The sequence below is a fragment of the Hermetia illucens genome, chromosome 2 (assembly GCF_905115235.1).
Source record: "Hermetia illucens chromosome 2, iHerIll2.2.curated.20191125, whole genome shotgun sequence".
Classification (NCBI taxonomy): domain Eukaryota; kingdom Metazoa; phylum Arthropoda; class Insecta; order Diptera; family Stratiomyidae; genus Hermetia; species Hermetia illucens.
In genome coordinates this window covers 144,939,907-144,964,647 of record NC_051850.1, presented here as the reverse complement: position 1 = coordinate 144,964,647, position 24,741 = coordinate 144,939,907, and the positions used below count along the sequence as shown (strand labels likewise).

At 36.2% G+C, this 24,741-nt stretch overlaps 1 protein-coding gene across 3 annotated transcripts in view; it reads right to left on the bottom strand.

The window, feature by feature from the left end:
* The window catches only part of LOC119647454 (calcium-binding mitochondrial carrier protein SCaMC-2), a 74,926-nt gene that overhangs the window by 6,456 nt on the left and 43,729 nt on the right, over positions 1 to 24,741 (bottom strand). Inside the window, exon 1 of one of the 3 annotated variants that reach the window (XM_038048385.1) lies at positions 5,017 to 5,862. The exons of the other annotated variants lie outside the window; for them this stretch is intronic. Coding sequence (XP_037904313.1) covers positions 5,017 to 5,100 — 84 coding nt within the window. The 5' untranslated portion in view covers positions 5,101 to 5,862. Of the gene's footprint in view, positions 1 to 5,016; positions 5,863 to 24,741 lie in introns of those variants that run through there. 3 annotated transcript variants of the gene reach the window in all.

The following is a 24,741-nucleotide window of genomic DNA, read 5'->3' as shown; positions in this document are numbered from 1 at the left end:
GCTACACAGATTCGCAGCCAAGGCTCATTTAATAGGTGATTGGATACGAGATGAAGACCGCGCTATAATTAAAGGAAACTATTGCAGTATTAGGTCAGCATCAAATCGCTTTAGAACATGCTTCTCCTTCCATAAATCTATTCCTGTTTGAACTGACTTTAATTTAATTTTCACCAATCTACCAGACAACTGCTTCAACAGTAATGGGAAAATTTTCTGGTTGGTTCAACGGCAGCTCTACTATGCTAATAGGTACGGGATCATCTGAACCAACAAGTGGTAACACTTCCAACAACCTCGAACTTATCATTCGTGATCTCAAACGTATAAATGATAACAACGCAAATGCAACATCATCACAATCATGCATATAATAATAAAATTCATGGTAACTAAACAAACAAGACAATCTGAGCTCGTTAAAATTACAATATCCAACAGTAATGGTCTATTATATAATAGACTCATATAATACATGTTCTTTGATGCAATTTAAAATGCATTCTTCTGGCAAAATAATGTGTAGAAATTGGAATAAAGTTCATTTTACGATTCTTATGAAATTTTACTCTTTCTCTAGTCTCGACTGTTTTTATTTGACAAAAGTTCAATGCGTAGCACTGTGCGGTTTTTATCATATTCTTGTCGGTTGAAGCGTGAGGCGAGACTGATTCTTATATAAACAATGATTACTTTTCAATGACTTTGCGTTTTTTCGAGTTTTTGAATTTCTGATGCAATCGTTGAACGAGTGAGCATCAATTTGTATAATTTCCATGAAATTGGAACGAAAAAGATTAAAATTTGGCATGGGTCTCATGATTTTATACTCATTTTTTTTTTCGCAAATAAGAAAAATAATTAATTTAATTTTTTGGTTAATAAATTGTAGTATAAAGTACGCAAGCGGATTTACCCAGAATATTGTTTATAGTTTCATTATATCTCAAATATAAAAATGACTTTGCATTAAACACCAACCAAATTTTGATGAAATTATCTATACTTCCGATAAAAAGGACATGGGGTAGACAAAATAATTGCTTTGTCACCGATATTATTAGAAAAATAGCGTAAAAAGTCAATTAGCTTTCATTTACGAAAGCAGCCTTTATCGGCAGAAAATTCTGTAGATAGGCTTCGATGACAATAGATAGATATTTATATGCACGGTTATCGAAATCATATGACGAACTAAATATAGCACCAATTTAAGAACTTCCAATCAAGTTGAATGAATATAATTCAAATAAGTGAACATCACACCCATCAATCGTGATGAACTTTTGATTTTGGTGGACTTAAGAAATACAAAATAATATTTTGAAAATGAAATTAGAATTGTATTGACAAAAAACCGTTCAAATTTAATTTACTAAATGTTCGTCTTCGTAAAATAAGCATTTATAAGCACTAGGAAATTTTACTAAAAACCCCCGTCATTGGAGAATAAAATAGAAGCGCTGGTACTGATCCCCTTTTACTTATCTGTTTTGCAAAAAAAGAAATGAAATTCAAAATGGCAGACTTTCGAGTTCTACAACTTGGGTTCGAGCTGTATCAGTAATATCCCACTTAACTGTATTATACTTATATATACATATGCACGCCCAACCATGCTATCCTCTTAGAGAATATTTACAGTAAATGAGCTTATCATAGGGTCAAGAATTTTCATTGTTCATAATCGATTGTTGCCTTCATCACAATCAACTTTACTTGTTCATTAAACTGGAACTAATTTCTTTTTATTACAAGTTATTAAACAAAAAAATAAATAGGAAAATTACGAAAAATCCACCCAGCAGCCTTTCTCCATACTTTGTATAAAATTATCCTTGTCTCAAGAGTGTGAAATTGTCATTATGAATTCGTTTAAAGAACAATGGAAAAGCTTTTATGGCATATTATAAAATAAAAAGAAAATTTTGGATGTGTCGTGTCATCTAACTATAATTCCACCTTCAAACAATGCGTCTGACTATCAGCAACGGTTTAAATTTATCTCTAGACTTAAAATCTGTTTTTTATCTCATTATTTTCTTAGAAAATGCCTCATTTTCTTTTATTATTCAATTAAGCCAATTTCAAAATATTTTGCCGTTAGATTTTTATGATTTGCCTTCCAGATAGATATGGCGTCTCATAGATTAGCATTTTCACATTGCCCCAACTTGCAAGGGTCACCTCCAAGTTATCAACCATAATGTGTTTGCTATAATTCCTATCGGAACCAAAGGCGTGGTCGCTTTGGTATCAGCGGTTGATCAGGCTAAAATTCCCAAATCATCATGCAGATGAAACTCATGAAATCGCGACTTCAAACGATCAAAGCGAAATTTGGACGATTTACAAGTGGCTACGTCTGAAGCAAAATTACATAACCGGATGGACCTTTTCGGTCAATTTTTGACATTTTCTCAATTTTGACAACCACTATACCCTTTCAATAGCTTTGTTATCTATAAACAACAAAGAATTATACAAAAGCCCCCCTCTACGATATATTAGAACTGTGTTTGCAATTATGCAACTACTGTTTATGTCCTATATGTAAATAAGCTCTTTTTTAGCTTCCTCAAAATGGACATGCCAACGGAGTTAGATCAAAACATGAACGTTAATATGTTAAAATAAAAGTAATAAGGACAAATGTACAAAATTTTGCCGTCAAAATTCGCTTATAAAATTTTTGGTTATATCTGCCCCATGGAAAATAATGAAGTATAGTCTCTAGAATGGATCCATGCTTTGTTAATTTTTAGCTATGTCCGTTTAAGGAATATCTATTGAAAATCAGTGAAGGATACAAGGAAAATTGGCCTACAACTATTGTGCAACACTATATTTGTTCGGTTTGCTTTGAAAGAAGATTTCCATAATGAAAATTAGCTCCATAAATTATTTTTACTGTTAAATGAAACAAGAGGATGCAGACAGAGGGACAAAGATTGAAATGTCTAAATATTAATCAATGCTTATTCAAAAATATTAGATTTGACCAAAAACGTATTTTCAAATTGATTTTAGAAGAATATACACCTTCCAAGTCGTTTTAAACCGCATAACGAGCACACGACACCACATTCGTCTCAATTTTGCAACAGAGAATGGCGAAAAATTCTAAAAATACCAAACCTGGTGTACTCATGACATTGACATTTGAATAATACAAATGTTCACATTCGAATGCCAAAAATTTCAAATTCGTATGCCAAACTCACCTAAAAATTGCATATACTACTTTCAAATATTATCTGACAATCATTTCAAATTATTCTGAATTCTGAAAATTTCGGAGATATCCAAAAATGTTCATAAGGCTTATACTGAATGGATTGAATACATCATCAACTTCCGAGGCTATCAAACGCTAAAAAAGCCATCATTGACTTCATACTCACGAGACGCGGAAACAATATTCAACCGTCGCGCCAAAAATAAAGGAATCTAATTATAGTTTATTCATGAAGAAACGCCTTATGCAAGCAAGCATTTAAGATACCTACTAGCCAATGAGTATCTACCCAGAGCTTCATAAATGCATAAACACATCGAATTTGTGAATAGCGTTTCAAATATCCAAAAATAGATGAGCTCAAATGCTTTTGTAGTTGCAAATTCAACTCAAAACTGAATATGTAACTAACCCAACAATGGCAAGGTTGTTGGTTGGTTCATTCAGGTCAAATTTAAAAAAAAAAGGTAAGCCAGGTAGATAAGTAGAGCAGATAACTTCTTTAACTAGATAGAGCAGATAACTTCTTTAACTTTCAAGTAGACTACCTGCTTTCGAGTAATACTTTTGGCTAGATGTATGTTAATCTCCTGAAATTTTCAAGGTACGGTTCCCAGTATTCGACCCTCCAAGTCCACATGTGCCGTTTGGAATTAGAGGGGCAAATAACCAGTTGATTTACTCTGAAATTCCACGGCAAAATTTGCATAACTATGACTCCCTAATAAGTACGTCGACCTCGTTTAAATTCCACACCATTAAGATACAAGTCAAATTTTGCAACACATTGTGAATTCGGCTCTAAATCCTAAATTAGATGACCTCGTGCACCGGACAAGTTTACAACAATTTACGCTTCCAAAACTACAATGCGATTCATCCATTCTCTCATTTTAGTCAATCAAAAAGCAGTCTCCAAGCAACAGTAGTGAGAAAACGTACAATTTGCGTGGTTATGTAACAATCGGGGGCCAGAATGCATTATTTGGACTGGTCTTTTTTATCAGGCCAACGAACAAATCGACTTGGCAACACTACGTCACCACATCTCAAAAAACCGAAATAACACTCACTGTTGCTATGCGGCTAAGCATGTCAGTGGTTGTTGCCTCACACGCGAGTCGATCGACTCAGCTGCCTTCACGAGCGCTTTTTATAATTATCTATTGAAAGTCAGAGGCGGGTTTTTACCCACATCGTGAGACGTTTTAATATTCTCCAGTTGCTCAATAATAAAATTGCCGCATTTTTGCAAAAGCCCCGCGGTGAGTAATGCTGCTGACTTCCTTGGCGCATTGAACCAGTCATACTGGATTGATAAAAGTTATTCTCATGAATTGACACCATATCATTTTCAAAAAAACGTGGCAACAAAGGTAGAATGTGCATCTCATATCAATTAAAATTCATCATAATAAAGAACTCAATGAAAGAGAGAGTCGATGAGAAAAGTAAAAAGCGTGGGGACTGGTGAATCCCCATCCTATCATTTTCAATCAAAAACCTAATTCCATAAAACCAACTTCATCTTTGCTGAATGCATCTTTCTGAGCGGCAACTCTAGTTACACACACGGCGGTTCTTTTAGTTGGAATAAAGCGTTAGTCAGCATTCAAAGCCGGAAATTGGGTACTCAGAATCGAGATAACGAAGTTAGCACTACACACTTTCGCAGATCAATATATGAGGGACAATGAAATATATACCAGTAATTTGAGATAGTTGCAGCCTTCTTAAAAAAAAAATGGACAAAAGCCTTAAAAAATCAGAATAATTACCCTTTTAAAAATCTGTCGGAATACAATAACGAGATCCTCCAATATATCACCGGCAATAGCCACTTGATTTGAATGTTGCTCCATTTTATCACTATTTTTGTTTCAAAATTTCACAAACTATCAAAATTTTATTTTAAACAAAGTACTTAGCAAATAGCCCCTCAGGCTTTCTTTGATTCAACTTCAATATTTATAATCACAGTCGACAGTCTTTTTTCTTAAAATTTAGGTACACGATTTTATGTCCACAGGACAAATTAAATAAACCTATTAATTTCACAAGCGCGTTTAGGTGAGAAAAACGGCCGTGAACTGATTATAAAATATAATTGAGCTTAATTGCACCACGAGTTAGGAAACTATGAATTTAGACTTTCACTTCCAGATAAAGCGACGTCAAATCTTCAACTTTTATTAAAAATATTTCAATTAAATTTCTTTTTATTTAATTCACACGATCACGAGAACTATTAGAAGTTAATTTAATTATTTGACTTTCTTATATATGCACAGCTTCCAGTATTAAACTCTCACACAGCTGACTTCCTCGCATGAATTTTCCCACAGAGTATACAGTGTGGGGGAAAACGCAACCAAGCACACCGCGTTCCCAGACACAACTGACTTCTCGATCGGCTCTACCGCCACATTTCAAGTCGAAATCTTAAAACTCGTTTGTTGGCTGCTAACCAACCTAGCCACGGTCCGTTCCGGCTGCTAGCGAAATCAGTAATGAACTTTGCTGGGTAATCTCTTCGAAGAACTTCCACTGAACTTTTCGTGAAATGCCAACAATTCAGTGATAAGACGATTGATAAGAAAGTTTCTTTCACAAGACCTAGGCCACACTTCGCAACACGCGCCTTGTCAACTAACGAGTGCCAAGTCAACTTTTAGATTGCAAGTTTTATCACTTTTGATGTGATGGCTGTAGGAACATATATTTTGGATTTTGCACTCTGCGCAGGCTCTAGGGCACACCGAAAATGCCAGAATTTTCCCTGCCCCTGGCAACATCAATCAACTCAATCCGTAAATGTAGATTTTTGATAATTGATAATATTGTTTATAAAATGAGGGAGGCTAGTCAAAGAAAATATGACACTCAAATGACAATAAATAAACGGAAGAGCCCACGAGCACTATTTTTTTTAAATTGAGTTAAGAAAAAAATAAATACTAATATTTGGAAAAACAAAATAAAAAAAGTGGAGAGGTTTTTTGATGAAATAAATAAAGAGCATAGGAAAATGTAATCCCTATTTTACAAAAAAACAACCATGTATGGAAAAGAATTAACAACAAAAAAGGAACTGATAGGAAACTAGTTTAATTTCCATATAATATTCTGGTTAACAGAGAGGGGTTTTGATTTTAGGGAACCTTAAGCATTCAGGCATTGCTTGCCCAGCCTTTCCACTTTGGTAAAATATTTTTTTTGAAAACCGCTCAAAAAAATCTAATTGTTTTTAGTTATTTTCATCAATTGCTTCCATCGTCATTTGATAATGTTACCTATGAAACAAATAAGACTGAAACCGGAAACTAGACACTTCAGATATGACAGATTTGGTTTTTTATCTAATACAATGGCGGTAAAGCAGTGTAACATCATACATTATCTTCTTTTCAATACAATTTATTACATACATATAACTTCATGAATTTGGCTGTTACTAAATGTCACTTCCCAAAAATGCATACAATTTACAACAGCTCACTGTTATTAGTACTTTTGCCTAATTTTTTTTTTGTCTCTGTAATAAATCGTGTTCGTAACTCAAACAATAAGTTTGATCATTTCTGATAATTTAGTAAATAAAATTTCACTTTTTATTTAAAAAAAGTGAAACCAAAAATTGAGAATTGGTAACAAAGCTAATCTTGGTCAGTTAAATGGATACAAATGCAATAAAATGGTTTGAAGAAAAAAACGGTAAAATGATTTTATCGTCTTATAAAACCGATTAAGAGGTTATCGAAGAAAAAGTCACCAGTGCTTGTAATTTACATAGAAGAAGGATTCAAATTAACAGCCCAAAACAGGCTGAGGAATCAATTTTGAATGACCCAATCAAGAACGGAGAAATATTGTAAAAAGAAACGGTAATGGCAAAGGATTAAAACATGTAAACAATTAAACATGAAGGATGTTGTATCATCGTGATATGAGCGTGTTACCCCTACTATTGAATTGAATCAAGGGGAACATAAACCAAATATTTTGCAGCAAGTTATTCTGAGTATTAAATGTCCTTTAAATAACGAACAGAAAAACTAAACAATTCTTTATGGACAGTGAAATTGATATAGGGAGGGGGATGTGATCAATCACCCGATGATAGAAATAGGATATCTTTCAACAGACATAAAACAAAAACGACGAGCTTTGGATGGTTCTATTAAGAATAAAGGGCACAATAACATATTGATTTATTGTAAATATTTAATGCCAAAGAATTATTTTGATTTAAGTTTATTATTGAATTATATATACATAGTATAGGCATAAGTTCTATCAGTCGACGCGTATAGTGAGAAATGTTAGGCTGCCGAAACTGGTAACACTGCGCACGGAGAGTACCTAACCATACCCCACTTCCGTCAGACTTTCAGGTTCCGAAGGTTAGTAGCACGTGAAGGACATCCCAATGAAGTTCAGTAACTACAAAACATGTCGGGAAACCTTAAACTGGACGCTTCAGATGTGAAGCTTTAACTTTGAAAAGTACTAATCGACACCTTTCATTTGATACCCCACACGACTATATTTGGTGCATTTACATCCCCCTTTTGCATGTATGGGGACCTCTCCTCAAATTCGACGTAAAAGGATGTAACTGATTGTATGCGTGAGCGTTCACAGTTCCCACCTTTCCACCAAATTTGGTGTCAATATCTACGACAATCTCTGAGAAAACAGAACAGGAAGACAGACGGACAGACAGTAAACCGATTTAATTAAGGTTTTGTTTTACACAAAACTTTAAAAAAATCGTGATTACTGCGTTCCACCAATGTGCGAATACGCCGAAAAAGATTCATAGTTTGTTAAAAAAGCTGCCGGTAAACGAACGATTCGTTTTTAAGACAGTCGCTCGATACCGTGAAACAGCTGAGGTAGTTGACAGGCCTTGGGAGGGGCGCCCGCGCTCCGTACGTCATCCGAATATCGCGCATGTTGTGCGTGAGCGTGTTCGTCGCAGTCGTCTTCGCAAGCAGAAACGAATGAGTCGCATTTTACGAGAAGAGCTCAGTTTCAGTGCGTACCGGTGGTGCCTTAGCCATATGTTAAAACCAAAACTGAAGGTCATACGGCAAACTCGGCAAACGGTGTGCTGCTCTTCTGCAACGATTTCCCGGTAAAAAAAATATCGCAAAATTCTATTTTCTAATGAACAAATTTTTACCATCGAGGAAAAATTCAACCGATAAAATGATCGAGTATATTCTCACAATTGTTATGGAGTCAAAGAAAATGCTCCGCGAGTCCAATGTCGTCACCATCTGACTTCTGTCCATGACAGAGGTGGGGCGTCTCATATCACAGAATAACTAATATTCATTTCTGTGAGGCCGGCGTCAAAACCAATGCGAGCGTGTATGAAAAGATGTTAGAGGATATAGTCGAGCCATTGAGTGAATCTCTACTCGCTGGAAAGCCGTGGTGCTTCCAGCAGGACCCAGACCCCCGCTCACAAAGCCAAGATAATTCAGCAGTGGTTAGCGGCGCATGTTCCTGACTTCATAACCGCAGATGAGTGAGCCTCAGGCAGTCCATATTTGAATCCTCTGGACTACAGCCTTTGGGCTAAGTTAAAGGAGACTGCCTGCAATCGAACTACCACCGATTTGGAGAGTTTGAAGGCCAGCATCGTGCGTGCAGCTCGAGAAATTCCACTGCATACCGTGCGTGAAGCGATCGATTTATGACCTCACAGACTTCGGGCCTGTATAGCTGCTAGCGGCAGGCCATTTTGAATAATTTTTTCATTTAAAATCTCTATGTTTCCCTTCTCTAATGGTATACTTTTCGATTGATTTGGTTTATTACTGCGTGAGAAATAAAGATTTGTTTGACTGACTAATGGCTACATTATAAAATAATATAATTTTTACCGTTTTTTTTCCTGGCTTTACAATATGCATTTTAGCTTTGATGTACACCAACCACAAGGAAGAGAAAAGGAAGTCGACTGTGCAATGTTTCCCTAACATTTATGAAGAGACGAGGGAGATTAGAGATTAGATAGGATAGAAGCGGGAGAAAAAAAGTGGAAAAATACCTCAGAAATAGATTTAAAACGGCTCCAGAAATTAAAGAGAGCTAGAGGAATCGAGCATTGCAAACCACGTCACCTGAAGGAGCTTGTTGTACTTCGTGCTCGAAAGCCTGCCAAAAAGCCCCTCTGACAAAAGTCATGAAGAAAAATAAACTTAGCGAAACTGAAGCAGGGACGACCGGCAAAAAGTATTTTTTTCCGATGAGTCCAAATTTAATTTGATTGGTCTAAATGATGTAGAGGTGGGTCCAGGGAAAAGCGATATAGCGGGAATGCATTACATCAACCGTATGACATGGTCTGGAGATGAATAACAGGACATGGAAATGAGAAAATACTAACATTGAATACATTGAATACTGTAAATGTGTCATACAAGGAAATTCTGCAAGACGGTTTGGTTCCCCTATTGAAGCGTTAAGTGAAGAGGTCGATAATACCATTTTTCAAGATGATTCAACCTCTACAACTATTTTCTTGATTGATTAAGAATAATATACTATTAACTATTCTACTTTTCACAGATGGTGATTTTTAAATACAATTTCTACATGGATTTCTAAATCAACTTTTCTGTAAAATGTGTACAATACAAACAATGTCCTTTATTGACATTTATTTTTTTAATTCAAAATGAAAATTTTCACGACAAGTGAGGTATTTTTTCCCCTATCATAGTAGATAATATTTTCCAGCACTATATATCCATAATTTTCTTTGGTTTCCGTTAAATATGTCGTAAAATGCAAGAAATATGCAAATAGAAAAGTGCACGAATTTTTTTTTGATTGATAACTATTCACGGTAAAAAAAAAACTCCATCATTTAACAAAAACTGACTCCATCTACAAGTAATGGTTGAAATTGCTACTTTATATCATATATATATTATTTTTTTAATATACTTTTTGAATTGAGAAGCTGCGTTTTTTACAACGAATGGCCAATGGAACCTTTTGTAGCACATTAGTCAATAACACATAGATATTACCACTATAACATAAAGCATCTCATTTTCGAAGTGTTAATCTTCAAAAGATTGCTGCGAAAATTTCACATCATTCCATTCACTTATACTTGACTGGGAACTGTTTTTGGGACCCTACTTTTCTTATTAGTAAACAAATGGTCTCGAAGCAATTTCGTGTTTTGATTGACCGTTCAACCGCTGCAACGGCTTAAGCAGTTTTATCCGGACTCTGCCCCGTCATATTCAACGGTTGGAAAGTGGTTTCGCAAATAAGATGATCATACAGGAAAATAGAAAAAGTGCACAAAATAATTTTTGTTAATGGAAAACTGGAATTTCAGAATATAGTGGACTCTTCAAACATATCGAAAGGCAGTGCGTTTGTTATTGTACATGAATACTCGTCCGTGAAAAAGGTTTTTCCAAAGCGGATGCCACGCGTGCTGACATTGTATCAAAAGCAATAAAGTGTTATTGCGATATGTAACAATGGACGAAACCTGGATGCACCATTACCCACCAGAATCGAATAGGCAATCAGATGAGTTCAATGGAGACAGGTCCTTTTACGAACGGAGGATTATTAAGAACATTGAAAGGCGGCGAAAGGTCGTCGAACAAAACGTAAAATATATCATTGATTGACCTGTTTTTCATAGAAATTAGTGGCTTTAGAACACAAACAAAAATGCAATGACTTTTTACTCCACCCAATAATTCAAGGACTGATTTGCTTCTTCTGTGAGTATATTTGAGTGTGGAACTATCCCATTTGTATGTAGCCCGTTATATATATACATTTAGCATATCTGACTACCCACTTTAGTGTGATATTGATATTTAGTTGCAGTAAATTTACACGTAAAGTCAACTTTGAGCTGCTGTAACTGTGTTACTAATAGTATGATTTTGATCAAACTTGAAAATAATATGCTTCATATTATATTTTATACTACTACTGTGAGATAAACTTAAGGGGGGTTTTACTCAATTTCCGCAAAAATATGGTAATATACTATTATTAACTTAATTTGAACGGATATCGATATGGAAAGTATTTTGAGGCCTGGGCGCCATATAGAATCAGCTTCATAATTTTTTTCAGATTGGGTAATTTCTGAGAATGGATCCGTTAAAGAAATCATCGATTTCCACCCCTCCCACTCCCCGCCTTTCTAACAAATCTCACTGTGCTTTCGAAAAGTAATAATCGAGACCTTTCATTTGATATCCCACATGACTATATTCAGTGAAAAGAATTTTTACACCCCCGTCTTACATATATGCCTATCACTTTATCTTATCCTTGGCGCAACAATCCAATTGGATCAGAACCTTAAACTCTGTTAGAGCCTTTCAAGACCGTAACGGCACGCTTCAGCACATTGTAGAAGGTAATGTGGTTAGCATTGTGATCGCCTGAGATTGCAACCCTGATTTGACTCAGGTGCTCATTCACAGCTGATTCGACTGGTATCCAACATTAAGTCACGATAACAAATCCCTCTGCCGCCAGTGAGACTTGAACCGCGAACTTCTACTATGACAGCGCTCTAACAACTTAAGTGATTCGGACACGGATTAGTAGAAAACGTTGTATATTATTTGGAATCAGCTTGGTGCTGTGTGTTACGAATCACTTATACCGAATGAAGCCACAACCAGGGCTCTCTATTGAACACAATTAATGAGAGTGGATCAATCACTCAAGGAAAAACGCGCCCCCTGCTACCCCAAATACGTGAAAACTTTTCTCCTGCACACAATTAGCGTATAGCAATGGAATAAGCCAAAGGCAAATATAAACATATGCCAGTGTATTATAAATCTTTATATTCGGATTCGAACCCGAGCCCGATATCTAGATGCAGATTGGACTGATGCCACAGAAATGAAAAGGAAATGAGATTATGAAAATCATATTATCAGTACCTATGAAAGGATTTTACTTTGTCGAAAAAAGTATGCCGACCATATCATTCTTAAAAATATTTTTCAATAGTTTCTGTTAACTATCTCGTCAGTTCAATGAAATTAACCTATAAAACTTTTTGCCCAGCCACTAAGAGTTTCACCTGGAATGTCCCGTCAATAATGCATCGATCAACTCACGGTAACGCACCATTAGTAACCATTATACCATATGACCTCAACAATTCCCGGAAGGCAAACAGATCCGCATACCATTTGTGGAAAATTGCAGCCCTTATTAGGCCAAGTGTGAAATTTCTTTCACTTATTTATATTTGAAGTATGTATCAACGTTTTGACTACTTATCGATAATTTGTTTTGGCTGAAAGAAAGGCACGGGCCTCAAGAAATGATGTGCAGAATCTGCTCCGTCAAGAGCAAAAATTTATTATCATATGCACAGTTCAAATGTCATTGTAGAGGCGCTGAAAATGATGAATGCTTGTGGTTGTGCGGCTCGTAGTACTTGGGTTGACTGCATTTCCTAATTGCTTCAAATAAACAAAAGTATTAAAACTAATCGTCAAAATAAAATAAAGTTGATGAGGACATGTCTAGGAAATTCTGTCAAAAATATACGGAATAATCACAGCCCAGTAATAAACGACAGTAAATAAAATGGAGATAATTGTAGTCATTTAGGTGTCCCCATACTTGCGATTAAAAAAATGAATGTGTGGAAATACCCATGTATAGACCCCAAAAGAAGGAAAGAAACGCCGAGCAATAATAATGAATCTATTTCAATACATGAAGAGTCAAAAGATGCAAAAATCCCTTAGGACAATATTTCAATGTACTACTTTAAGGGAGGAAAGACGAAGTCTTGTCTACAAACGAGTGATTCGAGCTCTTAAACATGTGAGATAGTTACTATACAACATAACAACTCTCCATAGTTGGGGTTTCGGAGCATATTCGCTAACTACTTATTTAAAAAAAATGAGGACAATCCCTCTCCTGCTCCGGAAGTGAACACACTGAAGGCGATTGATTTCCGACATACAATATTTACATAACTTTAATAAAAATTATAACCCCTTTTTTTAATTAAAATTTAAAATTAAATTAAATGACTTAAACGTAAATGAAGGATAAATTCCTAGCAATGGCATGTTTGTTATTTACATACACAACAAAAAGTTTCTATGTTTAGTTAAAATTGTTAAAAAAATATGTTGTAAATTTTCAAAGAAGGTCGGTATTCAATTAAAATTGAATATCTGCCAAAATGGATTGCTGTACCAGGAATAAATGTTATCATCATCATCATCATAAACAACCGATATCCAGTCTAGGCCTGCCTTAATAAGGAACTCTAGATATCTCGGTTTTTCGCAGAGGTCTACCAATTCAATATCCTTAAAAGATCCCTAAAAGCTGTCTGCAATTTTATTTTTGTTACTTTTTTTCTCTTTGTACCTAATGGGTTATAGGTGGAATATATATTAATATCTTTTTAATATGTTCTGTTTGGACGATTAAAAACTGGTAGCCACCAACAATGTTTTTTTTTTTGTGGGATATGGTCTGGTTTTCTTTTCTTTTTGTACCGTAGATATTGCCCTTATTGACTTTTCGTGCTGTATCATCCTCATCCATGTGGATAAAGTGACCTGCCCACTGTAACCTATTGAGCCAGATTTTATTCACAACCTGACGATCATGGAATCGTCCATTCGCATGTAGGGAACCAACAATTCTTTGGAAGATTCTTCTCTCGAACGCGGCCAAGAGTTCGCAATTTTTCTTGCCAAGAACCCAAGTCTCCAAGAAATACATGAGGACGGGCAATATCATTGTCTTGTACAGTAAGAGCTTTAACCCTATTGTGAGAAGTTTCGAGCGGAATAGTTTTTGTAAACTGAAATAGGCTCTGTTGGCTGCAAACAACCGTGCGCGGATTTCGTCATCGTAGCTCTTAGCGGTTATGATTTTCGACCCTAGATAGGAGAAATTTTCGACGGTCTCAAAGTTGTAGTCTCTTATCTTTATTCTTCCCCGAATAATTGTTACAACAAACAAAATTCAATATAAACTAAAGGGTCTCAACGGAACTAAACGTATGAGTCTGAAAACTAATAACAGTCGATGGTGTTGATATTCCGAAACAATCTCAACATGCGCCTCTAGCGGGAAGTGCAACCACCATTCCTTAGTGACAGATGACCTCTTATTTGGCGAAGTATTTGAAAACGAAGAAATTACTAATGGGCCGGACTATTTTTCACCATGACAATACGCACTGTGGCTTATGTGTCCAAAATATAAATTTAGATTACGGAAAGCGTTAAGAAAATAAGATAGAACATATGGGAATTGTATCAGTAACTAAAGAAAATATTCATTTCGTATACAATATCTTATTCAAATCAGAGTCCAAGCCGCTTTTCAATTTTACCCATAAAAATTTATTGAAGTTATTTGAAGTTTTCCTTATAGCTTTGTAGAACTCTCTACTCGCCGTAACGTTATAGGCACCTCCAAAATGGACCAATCATATTCTCATTCTACAAATCAAGCCAGATAAATTATTATTCCCAAAGATCCTCCAAGACATTTCGAACTTATACCGATGGTACTTCGGAGAATTTTTTTCTGGTCTTATTTAGGTTCCCACACAAACTTCCCAGTCGACCTATCTCTCTAAAGGATATACTTTTCAATTCAGACTGATTTTGTCTCTCTCTATAAAATCACTGACAAATATAATCACTGAGTTATTTGAAGCTAGATAATAAACTCCTTAAAATATATTTAAGGCGTAGAGTAAAATGAATTAAAGAAATTCTCAATAATTAAAATTCACAAAATATTTTAGGGATCAACGCACAGCATACCTGTACTTTCCATACCAAATATATGTATACCTGCTGGATTTTTCCAAGAATGTCTACTCCCATTTATAGTTTTGTTGAAAAATAAATTCATTTTAATCCAGAAATATTCGGAACATAATAAAAAAATTATCATAATGCCCTATTTAACGAAATCAAGAAATCCTAAAGCTGTTTACTTTACTTACTAAAAATGACACTCATTGAATTCTTTCTGTTGTCTCTTCGTATAAATTTCTTTTTTAACACTTTCAGTTCCCATACGGATCGAGACCTCAAATGCTGATGTCAATCTAACGATCCCACTAAACTTCGGATAATATCTGTACTTTATTAATGGTACAAGACCTCCACCGACAATAGTAGCGTCGTGCATCTGCTTCCTTGTTACAACCCTTCCTCCTCCAGGTCCCTACCCTTTAAAACGGGGACTTATAGAAAGCTTCGTCTGAATCTCCCAGCAAGAAAACACTTATCTAAAGTTATAAAAACCTTGTCCAGGGAAAAATATCAGGCTACTGTCTGTACTTGATATTCAGAGACTTCAAGTTCCTCTGGTCCGATACCATCCACAACATTCGCAACCCCGGCCAACATTCTCCCGTCGTAAGCTACTCCGCAGACTCGCCTCAATTATCATGTGAGTTACTCTAAAATTACTTTTCTTTGGTGTATAAGGTTTCTCTTCCGTCTCTCCCTCAACTACATGCTGCATGTCCCGCATCTTCTCCAGTACCCCTCCTTACCTCTTTCTTAGTTGAGTACCTCATTAGCAACATTAAGGCTAATGTCGGCCCCAGTACCTCCCTTCTTTAATAATTTGTAACGAAATAATTTTATATTTCTCACCTGTAGAAAGAAGCTTATTATCCCTATCACAAAAATCACGATCACACTCTTGCGATTCTAAATTTGCTCCTTTTCTCCTACCCTAAAATTTTGAAGAAATATGTCAACACATGATTGACCACCTACTGAGGCAACATTATAGCTGAAATACAGCATTTCTTGTGAAACGCTGGCCCACTGCTAGCAAGCTACTAGACTTTGCGAACTTCGTCCAATTATCGGTAAGAAGTACACATTATTTTCACGGACTTATCTAAGGGCGACAACTGTGACACTCTGACGCGATAGTTCTGACCAACCAACTTGTACCTAAATATTCTTACAAAAATCCACAAAATCTTTCATACTTGTTTTATAATGCAGAGTAACGATTTGACAATTATGAGGATTATTCGATTTATTTAATGTAGTGCAATTCGGTTAAGAATTATCCACGCTAACGCTAAACTTATCACCCCCATGAATGAATCATGTCCACCATTGTATGTGGTCCTAGCGATTAAGCGTAACTGATTTGGGCGTCTTCAAAATGGAATGTACTCTATACATCAGCTAATGTTAGCGTTTCCCCTGCTGATTTCGACGTGCTAGTTAATTTGGATGAATTCATGAATTTTTCCATAACATCAGAGGAATTTTTAAGCCCAGATGGGAATTTTGTCAGACGAAAGTACGGATAAAAAATCGCGCTTTTGTAGATTAGAGGAGCTTATAAGCACTCTACATATTTATTTTGTAAAATACAATCTAGATTGTATATTCATGATGCCCAAATATACCAGGACACAGCACTCAAGAGTGGAGTGACGAATGGTCGTTCTTAGTCACAATCTGGGTCATCGGCGTCATTTGCCACACGATTAATTTTTAACTCATTTCAACACCAAATGAGAAACTATGGACTCTGAGCTCGAAACATGGGATAAATCATCGTTAAGCATTTCGTTGTTTCATATTATGTTAAACCGAAAGAATATCCAGAACCAATTAATGTTGAATCCAAACGTATGCCATTACGTCCATGAGTCCTAATTGCAACCGGCTAAATGCATATTGCAGGACGTTACTTCCTGATGCATTTATGCACTCAACCCTAGCAAACGGCATGAAACTGGTGCCAAATTTCTATCTCTTATGACTCCCTTTGTATTTAAAAGTACAAGAATTTAAAAGCCATTTGAACTATATTGCTGTAGGCCTTTGAACTATACACTACTTGCCAAAGTTGGAAAACCCGCAAACCAATGTTTGCCCCAGGAAAATGCAGCCGCCTATAAGAGGTCTGGATCTTTAGTCGACAAAGCAAGGATTTGCTCTATATCGAACACAGATACTAATATAGGTACGGTACTAATACCGTGCTTGCCAGAAACAGAAGTCGACTTGGATTTGACTATTGACTGCTTACCATAGGTAATTCAGAATAATGGGTATATGCTATACATTATGATCAAATCTAGTTAGTAGTAGTTTGAGATTTTTCTTATTTATCAAAATAAAATATTGTTGCAAAATTTTCTATCATTTTCTGATATTTTATAATCCTTCGTCAACCGAAATCAAAATCACTACAAACATCAAATGACAAGAAGCGGTGGGTCAAAAGGAGCAAAAATAGCGTGAGTAATATCAATTCAAATCGACCGTTATATAGTATCCTTCACTAGAATGTTATCATTGTTTACCAACTTTATTATTTGAGATATAGCGCTTAGCGTTGCACTCATCTATTTGAACATGCCATAATCACGCCTTGAATATATCAGGTTGTCCACAAAGTTTTCGCACAAATATTAATGTGACAATTAAAAAGCAATTAGCAGACAAACCAAAACAGCAGGTACAACATGTGATATCCCAATGGAAAGGTCAGAGTCCTAACTATAAAATGCATGGTAAATTATCCTTGAAGGATCAGTGTTGTGAAGGATATTCAAGGATAAACATGGAATTCGACAAAGTACATTTTCGTCATTGCATTTTGTACGAGTTTCAAATGGGGACGAAGGTGCCGAAGGCGATTGAAAATTTGTCGAAGGTATTCGGTGAAGGAAAGGTAAAGCGCAGGACAGTTTACGATTGGTTCGAAAAATTCTACAGCGGAGACCTGACACTTGAAGATGAACCTCGCTCAGGAAGACCCTATACGATTGACGACGATATCCTGCGCAACAAACTGGAAGCGAATCCTTTTCTTTCGACACGTGTGCTTGCAGAGGATCTCGGTGTATCAAAATCAGGAGTAGCAGTAGCCATTACGCGTCTTGGATATGTTTTGAAGAGCACAAAGTGGGTACCGCACGAACTGACTGAGCGAAATCTGGCCGATAGAGTGAGAATTTGCTCCGCTAACCTTTTACGGAACGAAAACGACCCTTTTTTGAATCGATTGGTAACTGGCGATGAGAAATGGATTGTGTACGAAAACGTAGCGAAGAAACGAGCCTACACTCATCGAGATCAACCGGGTCCATCGGTAGCAAAGCCGTCTATTCATCAGCAGAAGCGAATGCTCAGTATATGGTGGGACGTTCGTGGCCCCATACACTACGAGCTTTTGGGACCAAACGAGACCATTACCGCCGATAAGTACTGCGAGCAGCTCGACAGATTAAACACCCAGCTACGTTCGAAACGACCAGCATTGGTCAACAGGCGAAATATTGTCTTTCATCATGATAACGCCCGGCCGCATACATCTTTAACTACTCAGCGAAAATTGAGTGAGCTTGGCTGGGAAGTTTTGAGTCATCCTGCGTATAGTCCCGACCTTGCTCCTTCTGATTACCATTTGTTCAGGTCCCTCCAACATTTTCTGGATGGTAAAAAAATGACTTCTGAAGCTGACCTCCAAAGTGCACTTCGCACGTACTTTGAGGGGAAGGGGGAAGAGTTTTATAGAGGGGGGATTTTGAAGTTGCCCGATAGATGGAGGGAAGTCGTATCTAATGGAGGCAATTATATATTAGATTAAATAATTAAAGGTTTTTATAAACTTATCTGCTGAATTCTGTCTTTGATTTGTGCGAAAACTTTGTGGACAACCTGATACATACTTAGAAATGGTGGCCTAAATGTTGAACATGCTACCATAAGAAAGTAACGCCCAATTTCTAGAATGGAACACAATGAAAAAGCTTAGAAATGGAAGAACACCGCTTTCGTTAATTTAGAAAAATAACGTAATTTCGGAAACTGTTACCATCATCTAGTGAATGCCCCAGAATTTTGATGAAAACAACAATTTTGGCATTAAATGATAAGAATTTCAGACGGTGTAGAAAGGTCATACACGCTTCGACATCATTCTATGATTCTCACAGAGAAGTCTTGGTTTTTCGGAAATTTTATGAAAATTTATGAATTGTAAACAACAGTAAAGACGATCATCACTAATTCTTTCAAGATATAGTTTCTAAGTCCTTATTTGTATTTATGATTTCTAGTCGTTATCATCTCAAATATTATTAAAAAAAATTAAAGAATATTCTGATTTGGGGTACTTTCTGCATACTACATGAATATTTGAGAGTCATTATTTTGAATAAAAATATTGATCCCGCTTTCGACCCTAGACGACTATATGACTTCGTTGAAAATATGACTTCACAATTGTTGAAAACAACCCCGAGTCACCTCATTTTAATTGTTGTTTCAGGAGAAATGTTGAATACATCTTCAATTAAAGAATGTAAAAAAACCGAGTCATTTATTAATACTAGAACAACAAAGCATGAGCTGTCTGTGTGAAAATACACAATTATGCGAATAATAAAATGCATAGAAATATACCAAAAGGAATAATAAAATTATAATTTGCTGTCGATATCTAATCAAGAACAACAACAACAAGCACATATTTACGGAATTTATGTGGTGGTTATTTGTACTTTGTAAAGTAATTGACGCATTTGTAGCTCCCGCTATGGCGATTAATTACTTGTTCGTTACTATAAACATGAGACTGATCACTCTCCACGTCAAAGTCCATTCTATAGTAATTCGCTTAGAAATTAAGCGAGACTTTTTAAAAAAGATTTATACTCTACAAGCGCTAAGTGTTTTAGACCAGAGTCGTTTATGATAGTCTTGTTTATTGCATTACTTTTGTGATTCCCTACAAAAAAAGGAATAATTATATATAGTTGTTATCCACCCCCTTAGCGAGTGAACCACACCTACGAGTCATCGCCAGTGGTTCGCTGAAATGCACTTCAGCACCACGACTTTCCGAAATGCCCACATTCCTCTACTGTTCTGCGCCAGCCATCTTGTGATGGCATTTCGTAACCCCTCCTTATGTATGTCCCCCGAGACTATCATATGCTAGCTTCTGAAACAACATGAGAGGGCGGTCGAAAAGTTAATGAAGGCGATCCACAACCTGCTGAAGGAGGAGCAGCTTCGGCGGAAAGCGGAAAATAACATGAATAGCAGTTCGTACCTGATCGAAATGGCGGTCCCGCGGGGTTTTAGTAAATCTCATGTAACTAACGATAGCTTTTGTACCTTTCCATCTTCAAACGACAAACAAAAAAGAGTGTCTTCTTGACAAGCGGACAGAGAGACAATGAGCCGATTTTAATAAAGTTGTGTTATACTCATACATAAAACCTTTGCAGTGTCCGCGGCTAAGCGACATGAACGATATTTCATCCGCCTTTTTCGGGGTCAATTTTCCCAAAGAACGCATCAATAATGTGTAATATTTCCTCAATCCTCACATTTTTTTCTACACCCAATAGCTTTCCTAATTATCCCTCTCAATATCATAATTCCCATCCCGTCCTTCATTTACATACAATATTTGACATTTCAAATAATAAATTTTACTTATTTTTAAAACAATTACTGGTCGCTTTCCTTTAAATTCAAGAACCCAATTTCATTTTAGGAATTTTAAATTGTATATTTTTATAATTTTCAGATGGTGCAAGCAAAAATTCACCGGGCCAATAGTTCGTTGACCCTGCTAAACTTGCCCATATTACTCATTTTTAGATACAGACAGGCGATTGATCGTGATTGGAAGGAATTGGATACCGCACACTACAACACAGCAGTGTGCAGTTGTTGTCGCTTGGCTATTGACTTCTAAGTTTAAGGCCATGTTCAGTGAAATGATCATTAGCGGGGCCGGGACCGGCTGATTGGATGATCAGCTGGACATGAGGATTCGGGTTCAGTGCTTTGAAGAGGGAAACCGCGAAGGAAACAGCTGGTATGAAGGAGTCGATTAGGATTGTCTGATTCACGTCATTTTCAGTTGATGCGTTGATTATTACCAGTAATTCGCACATACGTTTTCGATCCCAATTTTTATGGGAACAATTCCTTGGATTCATCTGTGATAGCAGGCCCAGCAATTCCAGGCTGGAAAACCATTCACCATTCAACGTATCAAACCATCATTGTTTCGGCCGGCCTTTTGGTCGTTTCCCATCGACTAAGATGTTCGGACCAATCTTGACAAGTATGTTATCGGCAGCACCGACCGTATGTCCCTACCATAAAACACGCCTCTCTCGAAATTTTTCGCCGATTGTTACATCACTGGTCCAACGCAACATTTTGGTCTTCATTTCTGCGAGACGCTGTTCAGTGTCTTTTATGACCAGAACCAGATCAGAACAGGGCGGACGGCACTGCAGTAAATTTTGGATTGCAGACGTTCGTTACTGTGTCAATTGCAATTGTAAAACTCCACTTCACCCAAGTTACGTTGATGGGTGAAATAACTTCATAACGCACTTGACCATTGGCTAGTAGCATTGATCCGAAATATTTAAACCGCTCAGTTCTGGGCAGGTCATTGACACTGAAAATGATAATGCTTGTTTCACTGTGATCAATCGTCAAAAATTCTGTTTTATTCTGATTTTGCCTCAGATCGTATTGCATGAGGGGATCATTCCACTTTTGGAAAAGTTGCTTATCTGCAAAGAGCGCTGGACGTTGCATGTCCTTTATGACCGCACCTATAAGGACAAGGCGAGAGGTTGCTTTCTTGATTAACACCGGCAAAGATACCAAGCGATTTTGATATATCCTCCACACTTTGAACTTTAGTCTTCAGATCGCAATAGAGCAATCAAACCCCGCGCACAGTTCTTCTGGCACTAGATGCTGCCGCAGAGTATGCCAGATGAGTTTATGGGGCACATGGTCAACCGCCTTATTTAGATCACAAATGCAATGTAAAGAGGACGATGTTTCTTAGGGTGTATCAGCATGAGTAGGGTGCAGCGTCTATTGCGTCAGTACTGCCGCAGCTCTTTACAAGTCCAACGTGATTCATGATCATTTCAATGATGTTGAACATACGATTGTCAAAAGTGCATTCTAAAATCTTCATAATATGAGAGAACAATTGAATTGGATGGTAATTTGAACATATTGAGAAACTGCCTTTCGTTTCCCATATTGGAACGATGGTGCTTCCTTGTCAGTAAGATGGTTTTCTACCTTACTCAATAACCCAATTGAAGAGATCACTGAGCCAAAGTGTTGGATCCCAACTCTTCACTTTCCAGAGCTCAGATGCGATATCGCCAAGTCCGGTTGCTTGTAAGTTTGCCAATTAGGCGGTGTTTTATCAATGAGAAACTTACGGTAGATTCGTTTCTTCTCACAGGCCTTCATTTGGAGCCAGGTTTCTCGATTGATGAACCACTTACCAAGCCTGACATTCTTCATTCGGTTTTGGTTGATTGGTCAATGTTTGAGGTGCGATGGTCTCATAAGAAGCCGCTTTGCAGTCAATGACAATGATAAAAAGTGAGCATCTTAAGAGTATATAGTGGATTTGCATTTTATTGTTCCTACTATAAAATGTAGGATGCATCAAACTGGAATGTACCTACGAAATTCTGAATTAGCATACCAGAATACATATCGTGCAGGGAAGTATTTTATAACAGCCCAGAAAAAAATTTTAAATTTGTGTTCGAATATTCCTTAGGAATTATGAAAAATCTTTGAAATCATTCAAATGAAAAACCTCACAAAAACTTTTTATGTAATTTTAATCTTTAGCAAGCAAAACAACTGAAAACAGATCGTAATGTTTTCTAACAAAGATTGAAAGATAAAGAAAATAGAGAGTAGATTTATAAGCATTTGTTTGTAAAACGTAATCGAAATAGTAAACATTATTTACAATCTCACAATAAGCAAGGAAATTATTAAAACAAATTATTCAATACTAAATGAAAACACAAATTCCATGAACATGAACCAATACAAACTTTATTCAATTGAAAATACCGCAAGAAATGAAAGACATATTTTAAATTAAATGACTGACGTAAAAGAAAAATGCAATGTCATTCTACAGAGGTGTGAATTATTTTATATTATTTGATTGTTTAATCTTCTTCAGATATGGTCATACGTTTACCTGTGTTTCACATTAAATTTTTACTCATTTTTACAATATACGTGAAAGCAAACAGAAAAGTCATATGATTTCTGAATTGTCAATATTGAGTTCATGATACGAGAAAATGAAATAATAACGATCAGGAGCTTTTGACTAGAGGCAAAGAGGTCACTCCTATTCCAAAGCCAAAAAGTAGTGTACACACATTTTGTTAGGAACAGGTAAATATACATATCGTCACATGGAATTCTACAGCGGTAAATGATTCCCACAGAGCAATTAAATACTCTTACCTAATTAAATTATTTAGTATCTTAGCTGTGTAGAAAACCAGTTACCATTGAAAGATCATATTTTATCTTTCATTATCGACGATGTGCCAATATAAAACTAGTCAATAACACAAGCTCACAAGGTTTTACTGCAAGTTGAACTTGATTGTATGTGGGGGCTCTGATTGGCAGAGTAAGCGCTAATGGGACACCGTCTTGGGGCACATCTTATTTGACGAACTCTGGGAATTCTAAGCACTTACAAACTGCTTACTGGTTTTGCAAACACTTTGTCCTTGAAATGTCATCTAAAATGCAATCAATAATCCCGGAGAAGCGCGTCTACTTTATATTATAGTTAATGTTATAAATTTAATAATAATATAGACTTTAATATGAAGCAACATTCTGGAAAGTTTGGTGGAAATCCTACTATTATTAACAAAGTTATAGTAGGTCAAAGTTGCTTCTTTCGCATTAAATTACTACTTTCTAAGAGATCAAATCTCAGCGCTACATAGAATTAAATATCGAGTATATTCAACGTATATGTATATACTACGCATGAATATAAGCGTAATCATGTTATACCTAAGTATTTTTATGCGAAAATCAAGGGAACCTTTTATACCTGAAGCAGATGCAAAGCTGAAAGATCTAGAAGTAGGGATCATACTAAAGATCCAAACGGTTATAGGCCTGCTTGAGATACTATGATCAATAGGTACACCATAACCAGTAAAAGGGGCACAATAGTTCTTCAAGGACGCGGTGCGACTTTCCCTTAACAGAATAATAATATACCTGAAGCGCTGAGCTTCCGGTTTCCTACTTGTTTATATTTTTGAAACAGGTTTTAGCCAATTCACAGTGAATAATCTAGTTTAAATAAACAAGTGACCAAACACCTAATAATCTTGAATTGGATTTCTTCGATTTATAAAATTTAATTGGAAAAAGCGATAAGTTTGATCGTTTCCGGTAACTCATTCGGAAAGGGAATTACAGTGGAATTTTCCAAGAAAAGTTAGAAATCTTGATTGTATCAATAAATTCACTGAGGCACAATGAAAATTATTTCTATATGGAGCCAGACGATTATATTTATCTACACTTCAAATTATCTAAAATCTTTCGCTAATTTCGCCCCACTTATATCAA